The following is a 22,053-nucleotide window of genomic DNA, read 5'->3' on the forward strand; positions in this document are numbered from 1 at the left end:
GGGGCTGTGATTTACCACCTACCTGACTTTTACTACCTGTTAACTCACTTCTGAATAAACCTACTTGGTTTACATCATACCACGGTAGCGTGGTTACTACATTAATTTTGGCGACGAGTTGGAGACCTCCCCCCGCAATAAAGGGGTAAAAGTAACCTGAAGAGACCTGAAGATGTCTTCCACAACAAGTTTGGTAAAGGCTACAACTAAGAGGAAACGACAGGCGAAGCCTACAGGAACAAGACTCAAGACGCAAGAGCCACAAGTTGAAGCAAAGAAACTCAAGATACCACAAACTAAGGAACCACAAAAGGAACATAAACAGCACGCCAAAAAGCCCCACCAGTGTCCATCAGACTGGACAGCCCCTGCCAAAGCGTGCTGTGTGGAGTTCACCTGGAAGTTATGGACACAATGTGCACATTCAAGAGAAGTAAGCGTTGTTTATTTAACTATATTTGGCTCTTTTAAATCAAATGAACGCTGTGAAAAGACATTTGTTTTGTGTGGCTCTGCGCCAAACAAGAATATTGTACTTCATCTTACAAAGAGATATTGGCAAAGAATAAGTTTGCGTGTAAAATATGTTACCACTGACTTCATGAACGCTGTGCAAGAACATTTGTTTGCTGTGATGCTGTGCAATGTCAGGAACCACCTTTGCTTCCTACAGGATGCTTGCTACAGGATTAAAATAAAAACCGCTTTCAGAAGTGAAACGAGTGAATAGGAACCCCCATGAGTGCTGGAATTCACAACAGCTGCGTAATGAACTAGTGTGCCATTTCTACTGGAAAATGCCGTTTTGGGGAGCCTTTCTCTCGATGCTGCCCTCGTTGAGGAAGGTGAAATTTACAACTAAATGTAAAATTGTATTTTATCTTGACTTCTGAGTTTATGCAGAGTTTTGGTGCCTGTGGTGTTTCTCAACCGCCACATGTAATTTTGAAATCGACTCTTCACAGGCTGTGTTGGCCCGCGCTCTTACCTTCACAGGCGTTGCCTTCACGAGAGTTCCATTCTCTACCACAGGATGTTTTTGACTTGAGCCATCCAGCGCTGCGCCAGGAAATGTGTTGCATCAGGAAACGTGCCGCCATCTTTAAGGGTGGGAATTCTTTTCTTGGATTTCAAGTACCGGACTCCCACGTTGGCATCCACGTCATTTCTGGTACTTAACATTGATGGAATTTTGTGTACATTGGAGCGTATGCACATCATCGAAGGTGACATTACTTCATTGGTATTTCGTGTTCATTGTTGGGTGTCAATTTACACAAGTTTGATATCGATACTCCGTCTCCAAGACATTTTTGTTTCTTTATGGCAAAAACATTCTTGAAGGCTCATCTGCGCATTTACTGGGCTGTACTTTGCTGCCATCAGGTGGCTCGTTTTCACATTTGCCCATGATGTTTAAATAACTGTACAGTTAACTAGATTTCACATCTCAGCACACGAGGGGTGTTCACTGTTTCTGTACTTATTTGTATCACATTCTTTTACCTCCACAAAGGGGTGGGTTTTTGCTTGAGTTTTTTTTGTACCCTTACGTGAGGGTTGACTCCAGGGTTTTCTTTACCCTTACCTTTTCTTGCAGGCGTAATTCCTGTGTGTGTAAGACACCTTGTGCTGCACTCTCATGATGTTGTTTGTTTTTTGCTTGAGTTTTTTTGTACCCTTACATGAGGGTTGACTCGAGGGTTTTGATTACCTTTATCATTTGTTGCAGGTGCAAGACCTGTGTGCGTAAGACACCTTGTGCTGCACTCTCATGATGTTGCTTAGTCTTAGGTTGAGTTTTCTGTACCCTTACAAGAGGGTTGACTCTAGGGTTTTGATTGCCTTTATCATTTGTTGCAGGTGTAAGTCCTGTGGGCGTAAGACACCTTGTGCTGCACTCACATACTGTTGTTTGGGTTTTTGGCTGAAGTTTTGTACCCTTACATGAGGGTTGGCTCAAGGGCTTTGGCTGCCCCTACATGCGTAAGTCACCTTGTGCGGCACTTGCTTATTGTTGTCTGTTGTTGATGCTGGGCACAGGACTGAGGGTTATGTGTCCCTTTACTCCACATGAAGTGCGTAAGCACCTTGTGCCGCACTTACATTGTTGTCCCTTGTTTATAGTGGGGGCAGGACTTAGGGTTTTACTTTGTGTATAAGTCCCCTCTGTCCACATTACTTGTCCTCCTACACGGGAGTTCACATGACATTGCATTGGTGTTCCTTATTTTAGTTTGGAGCAGGACAATAGGTAGTCCCTTTTGTCCACATGATTTGATTCTCCTCACAGAGAACACAAATGTTGTCCTCTGTTAATGGTGGGGGCAGGATTTTGGGATTCAGTCCCTTTATTCAACGTTACATTTTGACCTATATTTATTTTATGTATTTGAGAAGGGGGATGGTTATATTGTATTGAGTAGCCATCTTCTCCTTCTTGTCTTGGGTTCCTTTCCCTCTCGTGGTGCGGTGTTCCCATCATCCCTGGGTCTGGGCTTTTGACTCTGTTTTAAATTGTTCAAAAATTTAGAAAAATTCTAATTTTAAGACTTTCAGTATTCACAGAAGGCTTTTAGGAGTCCTAAAGTTAGGACTCCTAACTTCTGTGAATACCGAAATGAGTAAGTGCCTTCTGTGAATACCAAAATAAGTAAGCGCCTTCTGTGAATATCAAAATGCTAGTAAGTTTAGGATTTTGTATTAAGTTAGTTCTGTGAATCGGGTCCTATATGAACTAAGGGAGAGGGGTGGAACATTTGGGGTAAAGCAAGTAGAAAAATTTTACAAGAATGAATGTGCGAGTGCAATGCAAGAGTTAGGAGAGGAATTTGCCCATTAGGAGCGTTTTGGCTTCCTTTTTAAAACGTGCCAGAGACGGAATTCTTCTAATAGCGGGTGGGAATGAGTTCCAAATGTATTAATGTTTATATTTTGTTCTGTAAAGCAAGCTTTAAATTAGGAACACACCATTTCTTTCTCACATTCAGTTTTTGAGCACCTAATGGGTAAGTAGTAAACTCTTTTCTAGGTTCCCTAAATAGGTGCATGTCCACCTGAATGATTAGTGGTGTTCCCTTTTCACATTGCAACAGCCTCGGTGGCAGAGTGCAGTAGATGAGAGCCATTTTTGACAAACAGGAGCTCACTGAAGACATTAAAAGGCTTTGAAGAGGGCAGAATAATAATTATGCTCGAGCAATGTTTATATTTTTTTAACACTGATGACGGAACATTCGGAGTGCGCCCTACTGCCGCTGCCAGCGGTTGAGGGGCGGCCACGGTAACTGGATTTGGGCCCCATTCAGCCTTCAGCCTGCAATGTTGTCACAACCATTGAACCAGTGAAAGTTATGAGAAAATAAAACTATAGTTAAGCACTGCTACAATTAAGACGTTAGTAGAGAACGTCTTAATTATTGCATTGCATAATTAGAGTTTTCTTTTCTCCTAACTTTCACAATGCACACAGCCTTCAAATACCAAGCAGTGAAGGAGGAGGGGGCAGCTACCGCGTTGGTATGCAGAGTCGTGCATTGACAAAACATAAAAACAGGAATACAAGAAACAGGGAGCAAAGTTTACAATCAGACCTGGTAAGCAGCTGTATGTGAAAAAATGGTGCAAAATCATGTTTTCATTAACCTACCCTTCTTTCTCTGCAATGGCACTGAGGAAATCTGACAATGGGGGTGGGCGGGAGGGCTGCTAGAGACGGGAATGATTTTACAACACAACCGGGTGTTGCAAAGCATTTAACTCACATCCCTGCTGTGCTGTAGCACTGGGCAGAGAAAATGCCATCATGCCTGCACCACATTTTCGCATTTTCATGTGTATTGGTGGCAAAGAAAGTGAGTGCCCGTGATAATGTGGAAGCGAGCACCCATGTTGTTAATCTTAATGTGGGCGCTGTGCTGAAATATAAAGTGGGGCGCTCTGGGGCGGAGCGGATATGAGGGGCTACAAGCCGGGGGCGCGTTTAGTGAGTTTGTGTTAATTTCGGCTGCCACGCATAACAAAAGAAATAGCACAGCGTGCTCTTCTCAGATACATTCGACTCCCCCCACTTTAAAGTTTAACTGTGTTGCCACTAAGCTACACTGTGCATGCCTGTAGTAACACGACCTCGTAGGTGTGACGCTAAGCCAATTAAACGCTTGCTTGTATTTAAAAACAAGCATTGGCATAGCCAATAGATCTCGCCTTTGGGACGTTATAAGTGTTTAGTCATGCAGCACATTATCTACTGTTACTTAATGTGCCACGGGTGATGTGACAAGGCTATTTTTATGCCAGCTGGAACAAGCAACAAGAGGGAAGAGGGAGGAATGATGGTGGAAGTTAGAGCTGGGTGAGGGTAGCGTGGTGAGACAGGGAGATGGGAAAACAAGCAGAAACCGCTGGGAGGAGGCTGAGGGAAACCAATACAAGCGGCTGAGCAGCAATGGCAGGGGTGCATTATGGATTGCAGAGACATGCAAAAAGTAAACATGAATAAGCCTAGCGAAAGAAGCATAATTTTAAAAGGCTTGGGCGTCTGCAAAACATGAACCAGCGCTATAGGACATATAGTGGAGCGGGTACAGTGGAATATCATAGAGTAGCATAGCATAGAGTGACGTGGCTTAGAGTCGAGTGGTGTAGAATGAAGTGACATATAATACAGTGATGTGAGTAGAGTAGCATAGAGTCAAAAAGTGTAGAGGGAAGTGGCATAGCATGGAGTGGTCTACAGTGGAGTGCCTTGGAGTAAAATAGCGTACAATGGAATTGAGTGGAGTGGCATAGAGTTGAATAGCGTAGAGTGGAGTTGTTAATATTGAAAAAGTCTATGTCAATGTCAATAATGATGCATTCACATGTTAGAAAGAAACTGCATCTCTATTATTGAATTCACCCGTCATGAACTCGCCTTCAACCCGACTCAGAAATACATGGTCAGGAAGGCTCTGAGACCTAGGCCCAAGGTTACTGATTGATAGGTCACAGGCGGGGTGGCAAGTAGCTGGCAGACAAATGCACAAACAGGAAACTCAGATCAATCCCACAGATAGCGCAGCAACACTATAATGGTCGGGGGAGATTGGCCCTTAATAAAGCACACATGGCCGGAGGGGTGCACACATGCCCAAAAACACCATAAAGTCAGGAGCCACATAAATTTAGGAACACATAGCCAATCAGGACACAGAGCATACAGAGAGGGGGTATAAAGTAGAGAAGGGGAAGGTGCAGTACGTACAACAGGAGGTCAACTATCTGGGCCAGCTGATCTCAGCGGACAGTTGAAGGATCATGTCGAAATGCGCAGGCTCTATCAGGGCTATTTGACCACCCAAAGTGAAAAAGGATTATGCAACTATGTCCAGCAGTGGGTCTTTGACTACAGTACACTCCCGGCCCCCTTACTTGAGGCCATGAAGAAGCTGAAAGCAGGCCGCGAGGAACTAGCGTGGATGCCTGAGATGAACAATGCCTTTTTCGCAAACTCAAAACAAAGATAACGCACTCCCCTTGTGCTAGGAACACCCGACTATAAGAATTCTTCTTATTTAGCCACAGCGATGGGTGAGGAATGTCAGCAGTTCTGACACAGAAGTATCCCCTGGGGCACAAACCTCTTGCGTAATACAGCAGGCTCTTAGGCATAGTCATGCAGGGCCATTTCCTATATGACCAGGTGCTAGGAATAACAGCCTTCGCCATCAACAAAACCACCTCCAATGTAAAGTGGCATGGCGTAAAGTGGAGTGGACTAGACTGTATGGGCACAGAGTAGAGGTGCATACAGTGAAATAGCATAGATCAGAGTTGCGTAGAAAGAGTGGGCGTAAAGTAGAGTGGCGTAGAGTGGAGTGGAGTAGAGTGATATATAGCAGAGTGGCATATAGTGGAATAATATAGAGTGGAGTGGCATAAAGTGGACTGACGTAGAGTGGAGTGGCTTACAGTAGTGTGGCGTGGAGTGGCATAGAGTTGAATAGCATAGACTGGAGTGATGTAGAGTGGAGTGGTGTAGATTGGAGTGGCGTGAAGTGGAGTGACATACAGTGTAGTGGCCTAGAGTGTATTGGCTTAGAGTGGAGTGGCGTACAGTCAGTGGTGTATAGTGGAGTAGCATAGAGCTGACTAGAGTGAAGAGGCGTACAGTACAGTGGGGTATAGTGAGTGGCGGAAAGTCCAATAGTATAGAGTGAAGTGGTGTAAAGTGGATTGGTGAAGAGTGGAATAGCTTGAAGTGGATTGATTAGAGTCATCTACAGTGGTGCAGCAAAGAGTGGAATAACATAGAGTGGAGTGGTGCGGAGTTAAGTGGCGTAGAGTGGAATAGCATAGAGTGGAGTGGCTTAGGGTGAAGTGGTTTAGCATGTAGTAGCATAGGGTGGAGAGGTATACAATGTAGTGGAGTAGAGTGGAGTGGCATTCAGCCAAATTGCGTACAGGGAAGTTCTGTAGAGTGGAGTGGCGTAGAGTAGAATAGCATAGAGTGGAGTTGTGTAGAGTGGAGTATTGTAGAGTGGAATAGCATACAGTGGATTGGTGTAGAGTGGCGTTGAGTCAAGTGGCATAGAGTGAAATAGTGTAGAGTGAAGTGGTGCAGAGTGAAGTGGCATAGAGTGGAATAGCGTAGAGTGGAGTGGTGTACAGTTGAGTGGCGTAGAGTCTCATATCGTAAATTTGACTAATTAAGAGGGGTGGCCATGGGGTCTTGCTTCTCCCCCAGCTTCGCGTGTCTACACATGGGGCTGTGGGAGGAGCAGACCCTAATGGGACAGCACAGAACAACTATGGAACAACATGCAATACTGTACCTCAGGTATATTGATGATTTTGCTTTTTATCTGGAGGGGTTCAATGAAAAGTGCTGCTGATTTTGTTGATAGGTTGAATGTAAATGATTTAAACCTTCAATTGACCTCAACGATTAGTAATGTTTCAGTTAATTTTCTGGATGTAGAAGTATATGTTAAAAACAGCAAAATAGAGACTAAACTACACAGAAAGGTCACCGCTGGTAACACTTTGTTACATGCCTCTAGCAACCATCCTCGCCACCTCATTCACAGCATCCCCTACGGGGAGATGTTGCGAATAAAACGTATTTGTAGCACTGAGGAAGAATGTAAAGTAGCTCAACTTCAGTGTAAAATGCGTTTTTTGGAGAGAGGCTACAGCCACAAAATGGTAGATGAGGCCATTAAGAAAACAGCAAAACTGAGAAGAGAACAATTACTAGGAATTTGTCCTATCCCTACTACTGTAATTGAAATTATACCTACACCGAAAGAGAAAATGCAGTGTAGGGCTATTGTCACGTACAGTCAACAACATGCTGAGATTCGCAGGATTTTTTCTAAAAACTGGAATCTTGTACAAGGAGATCCAGTTATTGGTGATCTTGTGAAAAACAGACCAGAGATCACCTTTAGGAAGTCATCCTCGCTAGGCAGTGCTATTGTTAGCAACACCTTGGACGTTCCCAAGAAGTGGTGGGAACGTATCACAGGTTTAAAAAAATGTCAAGTTTGTAAAGCCTGCAAGCACGCCATCAATAAAACCCATTATGTAAGTCCTTTCCATGATAAACCTATTGCCATTAGACAGAAGCTGGGGTGCAAGACGGAATTTGGGGTATATATATTAGTGTGCCCATGTGGCCTACAATATGTGGGGAGCACACGTCTTCCCGCCCACCAGCGCATCCTACAGCACCTAAGAGCGATCTCAGGAAAGGACCAAGCCTACCCAGTAGCGAGGCATTTCGAGAAATGCCATCAGAGCAACCCAGATCTGCTACAATATTACCAGGTGGACTCCGTTCTACCTTTGAGGAGGGGGGGAGACAGAGATGGCAAATTGCGTCTACTGGAAACCGGATACATCCTCGAATTAAACAGCAAACAACCTGGGGGATTGAATAGCACTGAGGATCTTTACACATGTCTATGACCATGTGATGAGATTTATGGTGTTTCTTGCTGGCAATCATACAGTTGATGAAATGCTTTAAGATCCATATGAATGTGTTCGGCAGCCTGCACTTTAAATAAGAGTTTTAAGAACATTAGTTTTAATTTTAGTTGCACAGTCACTTTAATTTATGTTTGTACTAACGACCCTTAGGGAAGTAACCAGCAAGATATATAAACAATATATTTCGGATAGTTGACAACAGGTATCATCATCACCCACTTGGGTACAATTTTTCTACACACCGTTATAAGTCACTTAACTCCCACAATAACATATCACAAACTATGTAACAATTGGAGTCCTAGTCTCGTGCAAACAACATAAACAAAATGATAGACTTGGTCTGGGACTCATGAGGCTTAATCAATGGATTTTTATTCTTGATAACTATTGTAAATAACCAAATATTTATTGTATATTGTGTAAATACATGAATTTAGGATTTGTTCTTTAAAAACAACTTTTTTTAGAATTTTTCTGAACTGATATTTATAAGTTTTGCCTCTTTTTGCACACTGATTCCATAACTATGGCATCGACTGTTTACATATAATGTGAATGTAAAATGATTTAGTAATTTTACTTGGGATGTGACTATGGTGTAAATAGGGCACTGCGCCCTTGATGTTAATTTGATGTATACCCCTTTAATTTAAACAGGATGTACTACCGATCATGTGATTACCTTTGCTATTTATGTTACTTCCTTCCTTCTTTACATGACATGTGATCAAGCCTCGGCTGAGGTGAAACGCGTCATGGCGACTGGTGGGCTGTTATTCTTCACGAATAAAAAGCACTGAGAACGAGAGCACGGAGTCTGTGGCTTTACTCAACTTTCCGTTTTGCAGCGTGGGCGTGGGCTGTGCTGTTTCGGACTCAACGTGAATATATATATATACACACATATGTTTGTGTGCGTGTATATATATATATACATAACTATATATAAATATCTGGGTAGTTCCCAAGTTTAGGTGGAGAGCAGCTCCTGTATAGAGCACCCTACAATACCGGCGACACTGAATCTGCTCACCTCAAATGTCTGTTATTCTACCAAAGTTTTGAAGCATAGGACTAGCACAGTGCTATCCACTCCAAGCTACAAAGTGACAAATTCTTTAAGCAAAGGATTAGCATAGTGCCATCCATGCCGAGCTGTAAAATGACTAAAGCCTTTTGCCACTAAAGGCACAGTATTACTGCTTTGGATTGGTAAAATGCCATCCAAGCCAACCTTAAATAAAAGAAAGCATCCCCTGACACATGTTTTGTTATCATGATAGCTCTTTAGAGAGGTTTAGCTTTGTCAAGGCACAAAGGAGCACCCTGTATAAGTCAAAACAATACCCTTTCAGGTATAGAGTGCCTCATAAATTTTGCAATAAAGTGTCAGGGAACTCTGGGTATTTAGTTTAGGTGGAGATCACCTCCTATATAGAGCACCCTAGAAAACCAGCGACACACTGAATCTGCTGAAAGGGTATTGTTTTGACTTATTCTGGGTGCTCCTTTATGGCTGGACAAGGCTAAACCTCTCTGAAGAGCTCCTAACAAGAGTGACACTCGTATCAGGGGTTGTTTTTGCTCATTCCAGATTGGCTTTGATGGTATTTTAACAATCCAAAGCTGTAATACTGTGCCTGGAATAGTAGAAGGCTTTTGTCATTTTCGGCTTGGCATGGATGGCATTAGCTAACCCTATACGTAAAGACTTGCTGTAAAAATGTTGAAAGACTCACCTTCTAATTCTGCATCGGTGGCCTTGTGCTTGTCCTATGCCTAAAAGCTTGGCTAGAAAAACTGACATCTGAGGTGAGCAGGTTCAGAGTGTCAACGGGGTTCTGGGGTGCTCTATATAGGAGCTGCTCTCCACCTAAACCTGGGAATGACCCAGAGTTCCTTTCGTATAAATATATACATATATATGTGTGTGTAAATATATATATATATATATACAGATATATATATATATATATATATATACACACACACAAACATATATATATATATTTTCTATATATATTTTCACTGTAACTGGATATGGAGGTACTAACAGATAATCTATACTTACACACACACACACACACATATATATACATATAGTTCTGTCCTTTATGTTATGTCATACAAGCCTTATTAACTTAATCTGCCCATTTTTCTCTTTCAGTGACCTGACGAGTGAGTTTATTACACCTTGTGGAGCTTGCAGGCAAGTCATGAGAGAGGTAAACATTTATTGATTAGTGAACATGGTGATAGGTTCAGCGTTTTAAATAAAGAAATGTCAGAGGTGGCCACAGGGAATGAGGAAGATAGCCTAACTTTGAACTGGTGCAGGAGGTCAGTGCAGAAAATGAGACTCTACTCATTGGGGTAACTTGCCATCACTAACTAGATATGCGTGGGCTCCCTTCACTTAGGAGAACATGGGGTCAATACAGGTAAGGAGCCCCAATATTACACTTGTATTCATGGTTTAGAAAGTCGCTGTTGAGCTTCTATTCACTGAAATGTCCCATGGCATATTAGCCAGTTTGTAGCCTCAGTTTACACTGGCATCACAAAGAAGGGGCAGTGTGGTGAGCAGATCTGGAATCTCTATTTGCATGTATAAGTGCCTCAGTTCCCCACATAGAGGGTAGAAGGCACTATTCAAAAGCTACAATAACATTGAATGCAATGTGCATTCTATAGTCCATACTGAGAGGTAGGATATCCATGTGCAAGTGCCCTGGCCTACTAGAGCAGGTAAGGGGGATCCATTTGCATGTGTACTGGGGTCTATGAGCAGGTATGGAATTTCTATTCATACATGTACAGGGCTTCTTGAGCAGGTGTAGGGTTTCATTCACACAGGTTCCCGGACCTAAGCAAGTATGGAATTTCTTTTCACATAGGTGCCCCAGAGTTGAGCAGTGCTAGAAATGGGGGTCTCTAGTTGGCAGAGGTAGGTACCTTTCTCCAAATAGGGACCTTTGCTTCTAGTCAGGGTAAGGGGATACACTTCAAAAATAACCTTGCTCATCCCCTTGGTAACTTGGCACGAGCAGACAGGCTTATCTCAGAGGCAGTCTGTAAAGCATTTGTGAACATATAAAGTGATACAGTGAAAACACTGCAAATGGACACCTCACCAGGTTGGAACAATAAGTAATCTTTATCTAAACCTAACAAGACCAAAACGACAAAAATCAACAAAACAGTAATAATAATATGACTTTCAAATGGTAGAAATAGTTCAGTTCAAAGCAAATTGCAGATGCAACACTTTTCACACAAAGTACCTTGGTTGTGTCGCACACACAAACTAAAAGGGTCGCAAGGTAGGTGATGCGTCGGTTCTTTACACTCAGGGAAGGTGATGCGTTGGTTCCTTGCTCCAGGGGATGTAATGCGTCAGTTCTTTGCTGCTGCGCAGGGGAGGTGATGCTTGTGTTCCTTACCGGAGAGGAGGTGATACGTCGGTTTCTTACTGCAAACAGCGCAAACAGCGCAGGGGCTGTATTCCTTCTCAGCTTCTCCAGCTCTTCTTCTTGGCAAAGGTTCCTCTTGATTCCCAGAAGTGTTCTCTGTAGTCTTTTCTATCCCTGAGACTTCCAACAGGAGGCAAGCTCTACTTCAAGCCCTTGGAGAAAACGCTAACAGCAGGATGATGAAAGCAAAGTCCAGTCCCTTCCCTGCCCAAGACAGAAGCAACCACTGCAGGGCAATTCCAACAGTACACAGCACAGGGGCAGTACTCCTCCTTCAACTTTCCCGGCTCTTCTTCCTGGCAGGTTCCTTAGTTCAGCAGACATTTCTTTGTTCTCTCCTGGCCAAGGGCTGTGAGCCCAGTCCAAACCATCCTAGCAGAGGCACACTGGATGTCTAAGCAAGAAAATACCTGTTTTGTAAAAGTGGTATTCTCAAACACAGAATGTAAAAATTACCCTCACTAAAAGATGCATTTTAACATTCTGAGTTCAAGCATACTAAACTTTATTTTCCCATCTGATTCCCAGGGGCATTTATACTTCTAAGATGCGATAAGCAAACTCCCCATTCTATCCTATGGGAACAGATAGCCTTACAATAGTGAAAAACGAAATTGGCAGTACTTCACTATCAGGACATGCCACACACATCAGGGCATGTCCTACCTTTCACATACACTGCACCCTGCCCACAGGGATACCTTGGCCATACCTTAGGGGTGACTAACATGTAAGAAAAGGGAAGGTTAGGGCCTTGCAAGTGGGTGCGCTTGCCAAGTCGACATGGCAGTATCGAACAGCGCACAGACACTGCAGTAGGAGGCCTGAGTTACATTTACAGGGTGCTTATGTGGGTGGCACAACCAGTGTTGCAGGCCCACTAGCAGCATTTCCTTTACAGACCCTGGGCACACACAGTGCACTGTACTGGGGAAGTACTAGTAAATCAAATATGCCAATCATGGAATCACCAATTCATAACAGCAATTTACAAAGAGAGCACTTGCACTTCGGCACTGAACAGCAGTGGCAAAGTGCCCAAAGCACCTAGACCAACAAAACAAAGTCCAACACACAGCAAAAACACAGCAGGCACAGGCAAAAATACAGGGGAAACCCACAACAATGATGCCAGGTCTAACACATGTCCCCTCCAGCAGAAATGTGGGGAGACCTACCCACCCTCTTGGGGGTTCTGTACACCAAGGCGGAAAAATCTGGACAGACCATCAACATTGGCGTCTTCTGTACCAGGGCGGTGTTCCACCATGAAGTCCATCCCCTGTATGAAACTGGACCACCTCAACAACTTTGGATTCTCACCCCTCATCTGCATCAACCATCTGAGGGGCCTGTTGTTGGTCTGAACCCGGAAGTGAGTCCAAAACAAGTAGGACTGCAGCTGTTCAGCGCCCAGACCACATCAAAGGCCTCACGCTCAATCACACTCCACCTCTGTTCCCATGGAAGTAACCCCCTACTAATGAAGGCTACAGGTCGGTGTAGGCCCTCCTCATTAAGCTGTGAGAGCATAGCCCTCACACCATGCTCTGAAGCATCTATCTGCACCACGTATTCCTGTGAGAAGTTTGGTGCCTTGAGCACAGGCATGGTGCACATGGCAGATTCAGAGTATCAAAAGCTTTTTGGCAGGCATCAGTCCAGTTCACCTTCCTGGGCTGCTTCCTGGAAGTCAGCTCTGTCAAGGGGGCAACAATGGTGCCATATCCCTTGAGGAATCTCCTGTAATACCCAGCGAGTCCTAAGAAGGTTCTCACCTCTGTCTGGGTCTTGGGGGGTTCCCAAGCAAGAATGGTATCAATCTTGGGCTGTAGGGGTACGACCTGGTTGCTCCCTACCTGGTGTCCCAAGTACACCACGGAACCCTGCCCGATCTGGTACTTGCTTGCCTTGATCGTGAGGCCTGTCCTCTACAGAGCCTTCAACACTTCCCAGAGGTGGTGCAGATGTTCCTCCCAAGCGGCACTGAACACTGCGCTGTCATCCAGGTAGGCGGCACTCCAATCCTTCAGTCTAGCTAACACCTGGTTGACCATCCTCTCAAAGGTGGCAGGGGCATTGTTCAACCCAAAGGGCATCACCCGGAATTGATAGTGCCCCTCTGGCATTGAGAATACTGACCTTTCCTTTGCCCCATTAGTTAAGGCAATCTGCCAGTACCCATACGTTAAGTCAAACGTACTGAGATACTTGGCAGCTCCCAACCGATCGATGAGCTCATCATCTCTGGAGATGGGATGTGCATCATTCCTTGTGACCGAATTGAGCCCTCGGTAGTCCACACAGAACAGAGTTCTGGCGTGGCACCGGGTGCAACAGTCTTAGGGACCAGGACCACTGGACTGGCCCAAGGGCTGTTTGAGGGCTCAATCACTCCTAACGCTAACATCTTGGAGACCTCCTCCTTGATGTAAGCCGTGACCCTGTCAGTCACTCTGTAAATCTTGTGTTTCCCAGGAGGATTGTCCCCGGTGTCAACATCATGGACACACCACTGTGTGACACCAGGGGTCAGGGGGAACAGAGCAGCAAACTAGTCCAACAGTTGGCGGCAGTCACTCTGCTGTTCAGGAGTCAGGGAGGGGGAGAGGGTTACACCCTCCACTGACCCATCATGCTCTTTGGCAGACAGGAGGTCAGGAAGAGGCTGAGTCTCTTCTTCTATTCCAGCATCTGTCGCCAGGAGCTTGCCCACGTCGGACTTCTCCAAGTGCGGGTTAAGGCGGTTCATATGCAGAACCCGCAAAGGGTTCCTTGGAGACTGCAAGTCCACAATGTAGGTGACTTTACTCTTGCGCTCCACAACCTCAAATGGCCCAGCCCACTTATCTTGGAGTGTGCAAGGCTCAACTGGAGCCATGATCCACATTTTCTGGCCAGGATGAAACTCGATCACAGTGGAACTCTGATCATACCACCGTTTAATCTTCTCCTGGCTGGCTTCCAGATTCACCTGAGCGAGTTGCCTGAAGCGCTTAGTGTGATTACTGAAGGCCAGGATGTAGCTATATACATCCTGGGGAGTTTACTGGGAGCTTTCTCCCAGCCTTCTTTGACCAGACTTAGAGGTCCTCTCACAGGATGCCCTTACAGGAGCTCAAAGGGACTGAACCCTAAGGACTTCTGCAGTACCCCTCTGTAAGCAAACAAAAGGCATGGTAAGAGGACGTCCCACTTACGCCTCATGGGTTCACCTAGTCCGATAATCATGCCCTTCAGGGTCCAGTTGAATCTCTCAATAAGCACATTACCTTGGGGGTGGTAAGGAGTGGTGAACTTGTAGGCAACACCGCACTCCTGCCACTAGGACTCTATATACTTAGAAATGAAGTTGGTATTACGGTCGGACACCACCTCTCTGGGGATCCCCACACGGGAGAAAATCTCCATCAACGTACGTCCCACCACGGGGCTGTCATAGTCCGGAGAAGGATGGCTTCCGGGTACCGGGTGGTATGGTCCACCAAGACCAAGATGAACCTGTTGCCCATGGCTGTCTTGGGATACAGGGGACCCAGAATGCCTATATCCACCCTCTCAAAAGGGGTGCTGACCCCAGGGTAAGGTTGGAGAGGAGCCTTACACTTTTTCCCACTCTTACCACTTTCCTGACAAGTCTGGCAAGACCTACAATGGGTGTCAGAGTTCTTTAGCATTTGGGGCCAGTAAAAGGGGATGACAAGCCTTTTAAATGTCTTGTCTTGTCTCAAATGCCCTGCCAATGGTACATCATGTGCCAGACCTAGTAGGAAGGCTCTGAAGCGCTGGGGCACCACCAGCACACAACTGACCCAGGCTCAGCAACCTTAGGCTCACTATACAGGAGACCATTCTCCCAGTAAATCCAGTATGATCCAGATTGGATTGATCATCCGCTGCCTGGTTTGCAGTCTGTTGCTGCAGACCAATAAGAGAAGGGAATTTCTCTTGCTCCTGACAGAATTCCTCCCTGGAGGGGCCTCCTTCCTGCTGCCAATGGGTCAGCCCAGGCAGGTCCCCCTGTTCAGCCACTTGTTCCCCTGTAGGCTCCAGGGCATCCCCCTCATCGTTTGCCTCTTCCTGGACCATGGAAACTTCAGGGGCTAGTTTCCTGCACATACTGCCTCTTCTCTTTCTGGCAGGCACCTGTGTCACTCTTTCAGGCTCCAAGTCCTCTTGATTGCCCTTACCGGCTGCCATAGACCGAGTGGTCACACACGCCCACTCAGGCAGACCCAGCATCTTCAAATGAGACTTCCGCTCCAACGTTTCCCAAGGGGAGCTCTCCAAATTGTTGCCTAGCTGACAGTCAACAGGCATGGCTGGCCACACATTATGTGCTGATGGTACCAATTAACGATTTACAAAAAGGGGGTGGTGATGAACAGAGTGTCTGAGTTAAACAGACCACTCTTACCCAGTCCAAAGATCAGGGCTTGATCCATCACCGTTATTTATCTCACTGCCCCATCCCAGCTCAGAACCTGGCTATATGCAAATCAGTCTGTCCCTGGCCCAGTGCATCATGGGAACAGGGCAGACTAAACTACCAAGCCAATTCTTCACCAGAAAGGAGACAAGCTACCGGGGACCGGTTTCTGGCATTTCAGCCTTCTTCGGCCCGGCTTGCTTGAATCCTGATGGAGCAGTGAGAAAGGGACTCATGTCTGAGTATACCCTGCCACACCTATAGTGGCCAAAAACGATTTACAAAAAGGGGGTGGTGATGAACAGAGTGTCTGAGTTAAACAGACCACTCTTACCCAGTCCAAAGATCAGGGCTTGATCCATCACCGTTATTTATCTCACTGCCCCATCCCAGCTCAGAACCTGGCTATATGCAAATCAGTCTGTCCCTGGCCCAGTGCATCATGGGAACAGGGCAGACCAAACTACCAAGCCAAATCTTATACTGGGAAGGAAACAAGCTTCCGGGGACCGGTTTCTGGCATTACAGCCGTCTTCGGCCCGGCTAGCTTGAATCCTGTTTCCTTCCCAGTGTAAGAATTGGCTTTTGTAGTTTGGTTTGCCCTGTTCCCATCACTGGGACAGGAACAGACTAATTTGCATACAGCCAGGTTCTGAAACTGGGATGGTGCAGTGAGCTAAAAAACGGTGTTGGATCTAGCCCTGATCTCTTGACTGGGTGAGAGCTTTCTGCTTAATTCAGAGACTCTGTCCCTCACCACCCCTTGTTGTAAATATTTTTGTCCACCCTAAGCGTGGAAGGGTATTCTCAGATGTGAGACCCTTGCTCATTGCACCATCAGGATTCAAGCAAACCGGGCCGAAGACGGTTGTAATGCCAGAAACCGGTCCCCGGGAGCTTGTTTCCTTCCCAGTGTAAGAATTGGCTTTTGTAGTTTGGTTTGCCCTGTTCCCATCATGACTGGGACAGGAACAGACTAATTTGCATACAGCCAGGTTCTGAAACTGGGATGGTGCAGTGAGCTAAAAAACGGTGTTGGATCTAGCCCTGATCTCTTGACTGGGTGAGAGCTTTCTGCTTAATTCAGAGACTCTGTCCCTCACCACCCCTTGTTGTAAATATTTTTGTCCACCCTAAGCGTGGAAGGGTATTCTCAGATGTGAGACCCTTGCTCATTGCACCATCAGGATTCAAGCAAACCGGGCCGAAGACGGCTGTAATGCCAGAAACCGGTCCCCGGGAGCTTGTTTCCTTCCCAGTGTAAGAATTGGCTTTTGTAGTTTGGTTTGCCCTGTTCCCATCATGCACTGGGACAGGAACAGACTAATTTGCATACAGCCAGGTTCTGAAACTGGGATGGTGCAGTGAGCTAAAAAACGGTGTTGGATCTAGCCCTGATCTCTTGACTGGGTGAGAGCTTTCTGCTTAATTCAGAGACTCTGTCCCTCACCACCCCTTGTTGTAAATATTTTTGTCCACCCTAAGCGTGGAAGGGTATTCTCAGATGTGAGACCCTTGCTCATTGCACCATCAGGATTCAAGCAAACCGGGCCGAAGACGGCTGTAATGCCAGAAACCGGTCCCCGGGAGCTTGTTTCCTTCCCAGTGTAAGAATTGGCTTTTGTAGTTTGGTTTGCCCTGTTCCCATCATGCACTGGGACAGGAACAGACTAATTTGCATACAGCCAGGTTCTGAAACTGGGATGGTGCAGTGAGCTAAAAAACGGTGTTGGATCTAGCCCTGATCTCTTGACTGGGTGAGAGCTTTCTGCTTAATTCAGAGACTCTGTCCCTCACCACCCCTTGTTGTAAATATGATGGTACCAATTAAACTTATGACATAATAGGAAATCAAGTTTTAAAACTGTGTATTGATATGGTAATTGCTCTTTTTGTTCCTTTCTCTGTTACTGGATCTTGTTAAAATGCACAACCCTCAAATAATTAAATCATACTAACAGATACCAAAGGCTTAATTTAGGATTTTCGTCGAGGACTACCTAGTTACTGACTGTTTTTCACAGGCTCTGACGCCACCTACTAGAAAGGGATTGAATATTTTCAAGCAAAACCACTTCATTTATTTCTGTACAATATACATGGCTATTTATTACCTAATGTCCTCGGTTTTTCCACTGCTCAACATGTGGGCTACCTGCTGGTTAGAGGGAAAATGGTGTACACAGATTAAACAGAGGGCATTGCCCACTGGTACTGTGTAAGCATATTTATGTTTTTCATTTGCAAGCCCATTCCTGCGCGCACGTTGCTGGTTGCCTTTTTTCTGCACATCGGATCTGTTTTTCTCACCTCAGAAAATGTGTCTGCCATGGTCCAGCCACAATGCTTAGGCCCTGTTGAGGTCTATTGCTTTGCTGATTTTCCCCTCTATTTTTCCTGCAGATTGGCCAATTTATGCCACAGAACTCTGGCTCCAAATGGTGCATGTAATGCTACAGCCTACTTACAGCTGCTTACTCTCATAATCTCAGATATTTGTATTTGGAGAGTACACATTCCATGCACACCTGCCTTCGGTGCACCACCAACAGTGTGAAGACTTTCTGGAACAGCCTGACTTGCCTATAGAGTTTTACTGATCCAGAAAAAGGGTTACAGTGCTTCACAATTGGTGTGCACAAGGTTTACTAAGGTTTAAGGTTTATCTGGCCCCACATTGCTCACTTTCCGAAAGCAACTTAAGACTTGGTTGTTTTCTCAATAAGCCCTCAGCTTTTTAGACTCAGAACCTACTTGTCCTTAAGATACTGGTACTATACATAGCTCTTAGCGCCGAGACACCCAAGGGTAATTGTAGTGCTTTAAAAGTCACATAAAGAAATAAATAAATAAATAAATACTACGCACATTTTATCTCAATTCAATCTGTATTAAATATGTGCACCCAAGTGCTGAGGAGTATTGTTTCTGACTTTATCAATTAAAGTTTTTGTTTACTGAACAGTTATTACATTTTTATTTTGTTACATCTATGATTATGGTAGCTTTATCGGCTTTATCCGAATTATTTTCAGGGAAAAAAGTGGAAGTACTCCCGAGGCCAGGCTTACATTCCCCTTCTGTCCAAAAAAGTAACATTGTGGGAAGCCATGGCCAATAGATCAAGCGAGCTGCGGGTCAACAGCGTTTAGGAACCACTGGTCTAGATCATCTTTATAATCTAAATCTAGCACATATTCATCATAACTTAGACATCCATCCTCTTGCTTAAGCTCATCCAGCTCGTTCTTTTCTATTGCAGTGTTAAACTGCCCATCACACTTCTCATTTTGGACAAGTGATTTCTTTGAGCAGCTTGGGACTCCTCTCTAGCCTGTAACATGCTTTCTCTTGTGCATACATTTACCTCACGGACCCCTAATAATTTCTTCTTCTCCATCAGAAATGGATTAATACTCTTCCTCGTCTTGATTCCTTTTCCTGCTCTGTGCAACCTCTTTAATGCAATATCTCTCTGCCTGCTGCTGTTCCTGTGTAACTATTTTTCTTATCATCTATTCCTGAGGCGACTCAATCTCCAGACATATTGCCCCAAACACCTCAATACAGCACAACTCATTTTTAGAAACTCTTCCAATGTGATGACATGGTTCCCAAAATTACATGTTTTCCCCAAATAGTCTTTTAACTCACAAAATATATATTTTTCCTTTAATTTAATTTGACTTCAAGAGCAACCGTCACTGAAACGCGCTCTTCACACTGCAAGCAAATTGGTACACAAGCAGTTGCTAGGTAACCAATGGCTGCGAGGGGGAATGCAAATGCGCCCACACGTGATCTTCTCGCACAGAAAATGAGGCCTATCTCCTTAAAAAGTGGGAACATGCCGATTGGTCAGAAGGGATGCGCTGCCCTCATCCAGTATGACTGGTTCTTTCTTTCTCACTAATCATTTTGGAAGTTCTTTAGTGTAGATGACGTCACAGGTTAAGGCTGACGACCTAGGAGAGAACCAAACCCAGTGAGAGGGGAATTCTATACTACACCCATGCACTGATAGACTTTTGGTACCATGCACAGGTGAGCCCTCCTTACTTAAACAGGGAGGAAGGAAGTGAAACCCTCTTCCTCCCTTCTGTTCAGATTGGTCAATCCAGGAATGACAATTATGAAGGATTAATGATGAACATGGGTTTGTGGCCTCATCGAAAATGTTGGCATCAAAAGGCCTCCTTCTTAGATGGTGACCGAAGGATACAGACGTTGTATGGACCGTAAGCTGGCACCTGTAAATTTGAGTCCCTTGTCTTGCCTTGATGCAGAAAGCCAGAAAATGACCGGGAAGGACTTCTATTGGAGAAAGAGTCCCCGTGGGGCTAAAGTCAGACCCCCCAGGATATAGCGGCATAGATTCGCAAATTTAGCGGCACAAATTTGGAAATTTAGCGGCACAAATATGGAAATTTAGCGGCATTTTTGCGGCACTTTATTTTAGTCAAAATCGTTCATTTTCAGCCTTAAATCAATGGATGGAGTTCCACTGAAATGCACACACAGCAAATCACTGCAAAACGATAAGAGTTCAGGTGTATGGACAGGGTTAGGGCTCAGGGATCAGGTGTAGGCCTAGAATTACATTAACCGCTTCGCCGCGGCGGCTTTTCCCGCTGTGCGCGGCATTTTTAAAAATCCCGCGTAACGTGACAAAGCCAGCTCGTCATCCGCGCAGCGCAGGTAACGCCCATGACAAGCTGGCTTTGTCATCCGCGGGGAAGGGGTTAAGGTAATGATAGTGCTCAGGGTTAGAGTTAGGATTTACCTGGAATAAATAAACGTATGTGCTGCATCACTGCAACCTTTATTGTGCTTTACGTTAGGCTGGATGCTGTAATATCACAGATATTCCTGCAATAGATCTTACCTCTGATAAAATGACACACTGACTGTAACATCTGGCGAGATGCTGTTTTTTGTCTGTCCTTACTCTCGCTGGTTACAACTCTAGATAACCATGGATTATGTCTGTCTGGACCAAAGTCTACCCCTTACTGCTGGTCATCATGAAAAAACGCCTTCTTCAAAGATTACTACATCTCCTTCAATATCTATTCGTGTTTTTAGTGTTGAAAAATACTTTTGAAGACTAGCCAGCCTGAAGGATTCGTAGAAATGCGGTGGGTAGCTAAATATTCGTGTAATCTTTTTCACTGTTAAGAAGCAGATCAAGAGCTGTGCTCTGTATCTGCCAAGAATGGTGCCCCTGGCGAATGGCAATTTTGCATACTTTGCACCCCTCCTCCGGTACCACCTAGCAGCAGCTCAGTATTAGCAATATGGCGTCCGCTGCTGGTGGCATCAATAAAATGCGCCAGCTCAGATTCTTTTTATCCTTTGAAACCAAAATGCAATTTTTGATACAGTACCCCTTTAAGTTGACATACTTAAAAAGGTAGAGTGTGAGCAGACAGGATTAAATTGATTAAAACAATTAAGGACTATTGAGCAGAAAAGTATTCTCAAACCCCGCTATTTAACATCTCTCACCGATACTGGGATAATCTCCTTTCTGCCATCAATGCCAGCTCTATGTTCACTATGGCACCCGAATGAGACCTCTAGACACCTTGATACCACCGTTTTGTACATTAGGCCTGCCTGGAGATTCATCATTCATGAATCTCTGCCTCTTCTTCGCTCAGCCAGGGCCCAGGGCACAGCAGAGGTCAGACTGAGGCTCAGAGGTGCGCTCGGCCCGCCCAGGCCGCAACACACTTCGTCAACTGGCTGGGAGGGGGAGGGGGATGGGGATGGCATGCTGTGACGAGAGACGGCCGGGCGCTGGGGACAGTGACGGGGACCAGTTGAGTGGGACGTGGGTGGGTGGCCGGCCGTGAGACTCGGGACTGGGACTCACTGCCGGCTGCGCAGCTTTATTAACTGTCTGGTCACTCTGGTGATTGATTAGGGCTTGCTTGCTTAGGCCTGCCAGGAGGCCCCGTCTCACCTGGTGCAGCTCAACTGTTCTTTGTGTCCTGCAGGAAGCACAGTGCAAGTCGAGACACTGCTCCAAATCAGGGAGGTGGGGGGGGGGGGGTTGAATGCTGAGTACGGTCACACTCTCTCTTTGATGACTCGGTTCCACACAGCATGCGCTCTTCGGAGGGGGCCTAGCCTAGCCAGTGTGCGTCCTTGTCCCTAAATGCATGG

General features: G+C 45.3%; 1 protein-coding gene across 2 annotated transcripts in view; it reads left to right on the forward strand.

The window, feature by feature from the left end:
* Positions 1-22,053, forward strand: part of CDA (cytidine deaminase) — a 141,475-nt gene that overhangs the window by 99,766 nt on the left and 19,656 nt on the right. For both annotated transcript variants that reach the window (XM_086922182.1, XM_086922183.1), the window contains exon 4: positions 10,148-10,205. In XM_086922182.1, the coding sequence (XP_086778308.1) occupies positions 10,148-10,205 (58 nt within the window). The remainder of the gene's footprint in view (positions 1-10,147; positions 10,206-22,053) is intronic.

The sequence above is a fragment of the Lissotriton vulgaris genome, chromosome 5, assembly GCF_964263255.1.
Source record: "Lissotriton vulgaris chromosome 5, aLisVul1.2, whole genome shotgun sequence".
In the NCBI taxonomy this organism is placed as follows: domain Eukaryota; kingdom Metazoa; phylum Chordata; class Amphibia; order Caudata; family Salamandridae; genus Lissotriton; species Lissotriton vulgaris.